This window comes from Plasmopara halstedii, assembly GCF_900000015.1.
Source record: "Plasmopara halstedii genome assembly, contig: Scaffold_42, whole genome shotgun sequence".
Taxonomy (NCBI): Eukaryota; Oomycota; class Peronosporomycetes; order Peronosporales; family Peronosporaceae; genus Plasmopara; species Plasmopara halstedii.
This window is the reverse complement of record NW_020186963.1, coordinates 264,217-272,075: the sequence shown is the minus strand read 5'-3', so window position 1 is coordinate 272,075 and position 7,859 is coordinate 264,217. Positions and strand designations below refer to the sequence as shown.

General features: G+C 45.1%; 3 protein-coding genes across 3 annotated transcripts; 2 read left to right on the top strand and 1 right to left on the bottom strand.

Annotated features, from left to right (window-relative positions):
- Nucleotides 1-4,696: 4,696 nt before the first annotated feature.
- Nucleotides 4,697-4,928, top strand: PHALS_09416 (uncharacterized protein; the record flags this gene model as incomplete). The annotated part of the gene is made up of 2 exons (XM_024722526.1): nt 4,697-4,708; nt 4,782-4,928. 2 exons carry the CDS (start codon nt 4,697-4,699, stop codon nt 4,926-4,928), a joined length of 159 nt encoding a protein of 52 aa, XP_024571658.1.
- Nucleotides 4,929-5,287: 359 nt separating this feature from the next.
- PHALS_09415 (uncharacterized protein) lies at nt 5,288-5,506 on the top strand (the record flags this gene model as incomplete). Its single annotated transcript, XM_024722515.1, has 2 exons — nt 5,288-5,325; nt 5,386-5,506. The coding sequence occupies 2 exons, from the start codon at nt 5,288-5,290 to the stop codon at nt 5,504-5,506; spliced, it is 159 nt and encodes a 52-aa protein (XP_024571657.1).
- A 1,087-nt stretch (nt 5,507-6,593) lies between these two features.
- PHALS_09414 (uncharacterized protein) lies at nt 6,594-6,845 on the bottom strand (the record flags this gene model as incomplete). Its single annotated transcript, XM_024722504.1, has 2 exons — nt 6,594-6,648; nt 6,715-6,845. The coding sequence occupies 2 exons, from the start codon at nt 6,843-6,845 to the stop codon at nt 6,594-6,596; spliced, it is 186 nt and encodes a 61-aa protein (XP_024571656.1).
- Nucleotides 6,846-7,859: the final 1,014 nt, after the last annotated feature.

Here is a 7,859-nt window from a genome sequence, read left to right as displayed (position 1 = left end):
TCAAGAAACTTCTCTCATTCTTCATCAAACCTTCTATACATCACTAACATTGGGAAATACAAAGGCCAAGCATAGACGTCATTGTAATAAATGCTGCATTTCATCCTGAGCAACGAAATGCAACCTCGCGTCAACTTTCGGTAATATGACATCATAAAACATTCGTGTTTAATGCATCAATAGAGACTTGTTATAGACGACATAAGGGTTAAGGAACTTTTAAATTTTAGCTTCAGCGCATGATTTTATCGACGAGCTTCAAAATTGATTATTTCAGTACAAGCCAACTCAAGTATGCATGAAGTGGTGGACGATGTTGGTCGTAATATGTAAAATAAGATACCCAGGAAAGAGAAATTCTTGTTGCAGCATACACTCATCATTGTTACCTTAAACTATAGACTAGGGACTAGGAAAGAGGTAATATCAATTTCGTTTCCGCATAAACCAGTGCATCAACACTACCGAAGTACCCCAAACCCCCCAGAATGGAGAGTTTCAACTGTTGCCGATATTTTTTTCAGCTTTTAAATCTTTGAAATTTCAAGCCATTAAACCCTTAAAGTGATGTATTATCAAAGCCCTTCTGTGTATCGAATGGAGAACCAGGAATTGCGTTCCTCGTGGCTTTTTGACGAAACAAAAAAAAGTACAATTTCGTGCTGAGAAGATATTGTGAGGAGTAGAGGCAAGTTTGGAAGTGAATGTATTTAGGTTATTACTTCGCTATTATATGCTGCCTCTAAGCCTTTCCTATGACATCATTGGGCGCAATCATACAATATTCTTCCATGGTCCTGTAATTCGAGCAACGTATGCTTCAAGCCGATTTTGTAGCACTCCTCCTCGCGATCGTGTCCCCACCACCATATCTAGCGTAAGTCCACGAGTCTCCGCAGCTTTGCAAACTTGTGCTGATCGGACGCCTTCGTAACATATCTGCGAGCATGAGCTCCGAGCGGGCGTAGCGCTTCCCCACCACGCCTCGACGAGCCAGATCTTTTACAAACTTGAGGCGCACATCATTGTGTTTAGCTTTTATGAACGAAGTCTCCTCATCGATCTGAGGAATCGCACCCATATTATCCTCATGCATCAACATAGGCTGAGCCGGCGCGAGTCCTACCTCTTTGAGCATCTCTTGAATACCGAGGAGCTCGCGTGCTGTCACAGATTCGGCGATCATAGTCATGAGAGAGACGCCACCCTGCCCACCTCACAGGTATTTCATTTAGTAGAACGATATCACCGGTGAGCGACTTTCCGTATTCCTTGTCGGCAGCAAAAATACATTCTTGTAAGACTCAAGCGTCATTGATTCGTTGAAGTCGGCATTACCGCGCATTTCAATTCGTATCACTTTGCTTCCCTAGAGGTAGCATTGTGTAACGGGGTTACAATCACCCTAGTAACAGGGGGGGTGTCACACGAGATGAGCATGGTGTGACTGCACCCAAATAAGATTACGGTATGTGGCTGGATAGCCAGTAGTTATGCATGTATTTAGATTTTACTATATATATTTATGAAAATCTGTACATTTAAAATTTGGCGGCTGTGCCAAAGATAAAAAAAAAATAAAGTCAGTTTCAATTTAAAACGGAAGAGTTTATTAGCCTTAGGTTAAGGCAATAATTACTCTTGGAGTAAGCGGATTGCGATCCGCTACACTCGTACTTGTTCTAAGTATCGAACAAAACGTCGGTGACCAAACTTATGCTTCCTCAAAGCACAAAGCTACGGCAGCCCCGCTGCACATTGCCTTAGCGTGTGCCTTTGGATCAGCCTCGTAAACTTGCATAACAGCTGCTACATCACTTGTCACCAATTCAGTGTCTTGTGGCGCTCGCTTGGCAGCCCCTCGTGTGACATGTGACGCACGCACCCACTATTGTTGATCGGTCTTGCCTTTTGCTTTTGATACGCCCTTGATAACTGACGGCGCCTCCTCCTCAACTCCCGCAGCATAGTGTATATGTTTGCTTTGCTCATCGAAAGGTGCTTGATATTCTTGACGTGTCGGGTCACGATCACGACATTTTTCTTGCGTATGAACACGCGATATTCCTTGATCTCGTTGATGCAACCCACAATGATACCAATCTGCACCCTATGCGCAAAACAAGTTCTTCTTGGGTCACGATATATTCTACACACTGAGCCAAAAGCGACGTTGTCAAGAAAGTCGGGTTCTCGACTTGTTCGCACCTCGATTGATGATGCTCGGCTGACATTCGAGCTCATGAGACTGCGATTTAGTATGTACGCCGAGTACTCCACCGCATCTCCCCAGATATTCAGCGGTAGCTTGCTCGCAAAAATCATAGAGCGTGCCATGTTAAGAACCGTCTGGTGCACGCGTTCTGTATTGGCATTTGATGCTTGATTCCTTGCTTCGCTCACCCGCCGCGACACTCCTACGGTCTTGCAAAACAGATCTATGTTACGATATCCACCGCCCTTATCTGTGCGGGGTACATGAGTGCGACAGTCGAAACAATTCTCAAATCATACTTAGAAACCGTTTAACGTTTTCGCCGCTTAGTACTTGTTGCACGTCTTCCCTGTGCTCATTCACCTGAGCTATCGATGCCACGAAGGAGTCAGCTTTGCCAATGCTTTCGTGTTTGACTTGCGCTTCAACAACAAGCACGTTGTTTTGCATTGCCACATAAAAGACGACGTCACCCGTGCTTAGGGATCTGATTGCTCGTCGATCATTTGTATACTCGAATCCATATACTTTGGTTCTAACTTGCTGTACGACACTATGTTGCGAGCTAGCATTGATGCGGAGTAGGTGTCCTTTAGGCGACGATGCTCGGCTTGCCGAGCGCAATTATCCGAAGCAGTTCGCTGCCACCCAGCGTCAGCTGAAGAACCTTGCCATTAGCTACTAAGCACTGGTCGTCGCATTTGCGAGCATCTTCCAATAGTGCTACATTCACGAGATGCCGGCTCGACCTGCAGCCCAGCATTCAGACCTTGTCTTGGGTGCCGCCAACCTGAATGCACAAGGTGTAGCTTACAGCTGCCTTATTCTTGTCGCTTCTCCTCCAGCCACCCTTGGATCCATCATGCTTTTCTCAGCTCGTCGGGGCGAATCTGATCAGCCTTGCCACGTTGAGACAGGTCTTGTGCGCCTTGCGCAGAGGACAACAAGTTCGAAAGTGACGGGAGTCTCCACAGCCAACACCGTCGGGTGTTTAAACGCTGCTTGGCAGCTCGGAGCTCTCCCTTCTCCTTCTCAGTATAGTTGAAATCCATTGGCTCAGGCTCTCTTGACGAGCTCTGAGGGTGTGCATTTCATCCAAGTCGTGCCGACTTGAAGTGGATATCGGTACCCAATGCCACGTTCACCGCTTCTTCAAATAGAGACGGAAGACTTCCATTCTGATCACTACAGCGCGGAGGCCTTCTATAAAAACGGTCACTGCAACCTCCTTGGAGAGAAGATCGGCTGCCATCCCAGCATTAAGACTTCTCAGCTCATGGGAAACGTTTATTAACTCCTTCTTGCCCTGTCGTGCGGCAAAAAAGCGCGAGTGCACGCGAAATGCCTGATCGCGCGGCAAGAACGCGCGCACAAGCTGATGCTTCAGCTCCTTTCAGGAGGGGAACGCAGCTTCGTCGTAAGAAAACACACACTATTGCCCATTCTCGCGCTCGGCCCCCGAGCTTGAAGATAGCTATCGCCACGCGCTGCTGGTCATTCTGGAGCATGGCGGATACCATAGCCATATGTTCCTCTCTCATCAGAAGCAGAAAATTTACTCCATCCTTTCCCTCAAAGGTCTTAACGCTCGCCATGAGCGGCCCGAGTTGGGAAGAACTTTCCGTCGTCGACGGTGGTGTCATGGACGCAGTCCATGCCGACATCTTCTTCTCTATGAGCTTCAGCAGAGCATTTTCATAGTTCAGAAACGCCTCTAGGCGCGCGATTATATTGCCTTGGATCCTTTTGATGCAAGTTGTTGCACACCTTAAAGGCCAAGCTGGGACATCAGCTTATTAAGCCCGTCCTACATGCCCAGGGGCAAAAAGGAGAATTGCTTCATCCTCACAGAGGATCAGTCGTGACGACTCAGGCGTACATTAACTACGAGTGCTTCAAGTGCAGCGGGGCTGCCGTAGCTGCGTAGAGAAAGCTTACCATGGTCACCGACCTTACGTACTAGACTAGAGCCGTACGACTGTACCGTCCGTAATCCGCTACCTCCAAGATTATTCAAAAAACTACTAAGGCAAATACACTTTTTCTTTTAAAATTGAGGTTGTATTTATCTGTTCTATTTGCAGCAGTGCCGCCTATATCAAAAACCTCAGATTTTTCTAATTGAGTAGTAACACCTCATTGATATTCATAACTAATGTCAGTCCCACCACGAAGTGGCCTCTTATTACGGTATAGCTACACTATTGTGTGATTACACCGACTCGTATATTCTACACCTTTGTGTCTTCACACCATCTTGTGCGACCCACCCTTTCATACCAGGGTACGTGTAACTCCATCACAATATAGGTTTCGGTGTGAAAAGTCATCGGGATAGGTTTAAATTTTGAACGAACTGTGTTGACAACGCACAGGTGCATTGTTAATGCATTGTTAACTGAATAACGCACCCTATTGTCTCAACAATGGTGTACTTTCAGAACCGTAGAAACTATTCAATCAAAAAAATCACGTCCCATAATGCGGCAGGAAGTGTGACAGCAGAAATTAATGTTATAAAGCGGCACGTTCAGTCTCTTTGTGTCTTTGTTGTGTCCTCCATCAGTGCTACGTCGGCAGCTCAAAGCGTGTGAGCACAGGTATACATTCGAAATCCTCTGAGAGTTTCGGCGTGAATACGTTACTGTCACGAGTGGTTGTACACACGCGGCCTCTGAGCTACGCAGCCGTACAGATTGTGTGGGGTATCTGATGCACTTCGAAATCGAATCGCTGCTATAAAGCAGCAGATAGCCCAGTCACATAAGTTAGTTAAGACATAAGTTCATATAAACGACGTCGTTTTACGGTTTCTGTAAGCGCACGCAGAGCAGAGGGTGTGTTCGTAGTCTCTTCGGGGTAACTCAATCATTTTCTAGTTATGTTTTAGTGAGTCCAATGAAGCGCGGTCGTAGTTTTGTCATATAGGCTGGAGACGCTGTATATGCAGGTAATTTGACTGCATTAAATAGAGACTATTCACTCGCATCAATTCATGTTTTTTCTATCGGTCTGTGGCATTTTTGCGATGCTTTTCCACACCCCGACAACTTGACCACAGCAACTAGACAAATGACGCCGAGTCTCTTAAAAATTCACACGAATTGTCTGTAAAATCGGGTGCATATTTCAAAAGGCTAAAGATGAAGACCATGACAATGGCTTGCCAGCTCTCTGCTAGAAACGGGGGGCGTTAAGGGTGTCGATGAGGTTGGTGAAAGATATTTGCTGACAGAATCCACACGAGCAAAAGCCCAAGCTTACTCATTTGAACATATTGACCAAGATTAACATAGTATTGCTGCGTTCGTCTTTTCTATCGCAAGGTGACTTTCTAATGGTGAATACTTGCTTCTGGCAGAAATGCTGATCTGTAATCCTTATCAGGCACCACCTCACGTACCGCGTTGAGTGCTATACAGCAATCCTAGTGCAAGGAAAGCGGCTATAAAATGACATCAAAGACCCGAATGCCCTGCATCCCACAGCTTTTAGCAGCGTAATGCATGTCGCATCCGTCCTTTACATTCTAAGTACCGCCTTATCAATTAGCGGCGTCCCGATCGTGTCATGCGACAATCCATAGTCGGGGCGATTATTAAGCGCATTTACCATCACATTCATCCGACGCGCTTATACCGTATCTCGAAGGTTTAATCAGCAAAAACAAAATATCTATTGGAGTCCTTTGTAAAAGTATGGTGACGATGTCGATGTATACAACAACATATGAACATAAAGATAACAAGTAGCTTAAAACCAAGACTAGGCTTCACACATTTTCCGCGCCCCAACATCATTTGACTTTCCTTGGTGAGGTTCTTGTCATTTTGCCGCGATTCCAACTGTACTAGAGTAAGTATTTGGCCAAGCTATCCCTTTGATATAGCAGTCACAATAACCTTGATCTTTGTTCCCAGACTATGCTTTCCAGTGACGTATCTCATAAACTTCGTCAGCGCAAATGCTACTGTGCTGATTCTGGTGAATGACGTATCAAGGCGCAAACGCCCTAGCACTGTATGCAAGTGCTTGATATGAATATCTAACCAACTCATTGTATCACGGACAAGATACCGTTTAAAAATGTGAGCGATGCGGTTTACATCAGCAATTCTACATTTGCTAGTGCATTAGATCCGGGGGGCAATACGCGCGATGCTACGTAGTAATGACTTCATCATATTTCTTCAGCAGAGATTTTTAGCATCTGCAGGAACGTCACAAGTAACTGTTCCACTCCTCGCACTCAATTTTACAAACTACAATTTTATTCATGACAAATGGTCAGCTCAGCTCCTCTAGTTTGTATCGAAACAATTCGGTTACTTTATAGTCTTGTAATTTCATGAACCTATCTTGCTTGGAATAACGCATTCTAATCAACGAGGGTTTCCGCTTGATTGGCAAGAGGAGAGTTACAATCGTTAGGACTAAGTCGACCTCACCTTTCAGAAGAGGACAAAGTTTTTGGCGCGTATGCAAGATAAATTCGTCACGCAGTAGCTGAACTGGCAGAACAAGCAATACGACGTTCCACGTTGTTGATATCCTTAGCGTTCACATGGAGATATAGAAGACACTCGACACACACTCGTAAAACGCATGATATGGTACCTGTTTTCGGCATCTTCGATGTCTAGCCTACTGTCCACACTTCGAACAGTCGGGCATCGTACATACTTTCGCGATACGCATAAGCCCATCAAGACTTTGCACAACCTCATAAACGTCAAGACCTAGATGCTGACAATCAACAATTCCGGGCTGTTAAGTCCTTCTTTCGTAGTAAGCGTTAAGGCTTGATGCTCTAGGCTTTGACCTCCACAAGGCAAAAAACAATTCAGCCCTTTCACCGTAGGTTTCTCTGCGCTCTCTTACTCCCAAAAGGTTGGTCGTATGACCCTGCATCGCAGAGTGCTCGACCCTTCACACCTATAAAAATGAGAAATAAGGAAATGCAGATCATATTCATTTGTGACTACCGCATTATAAATATGCATTTACCACAGCTCCACTTAATAGCTGATAATTTTTTATCATTTCGTTTAAATTAAATTTGGCTGAGGCAAACTTACTCTGCGCGCTTGCAAATTCGCCACCTCACTCATGGAACAATCATGGCACATTGGATCACACACAAGCCAATTTATCGAGCGAGGGGCGCAGAAGGTCTGGATGCAGGCCGCACCTTTACGTAGACCCTTTATATATACTGTAACGCTTACCATTTCCAGCGATTAATGGGTTTTTACCGAAATGTATAAGCGCTACATTTCTGAATTTGTTATACTAATTATCTCCTCCTTTGACTGGAGAACTAGAGTTACGGTCGTACGCAGCGCATAATGGAATCAATGCGGACACTAGCGATATTTGTCGCTTTACCACTTCTCATGCCAAAATTATTCCTCTACAAAAGTATTGTAACTGCGTGCCCATTTCCACACTCAGATTGAAGATTTGGTAATTTCTAGTGCGATGTGTATATTTTCCATCTGGTGCAGGGCCAAATTCATGGCCATCGAATTTCATCTAGAGAGAGCGGGATTTTCACCGACTTTTCTCTTAGATGCTGGAACTTCGGCAAAAGTAGTCCTACTTTCATCTCGGTCGTGAGAAACGTACAGCTCTGTGTGTCACA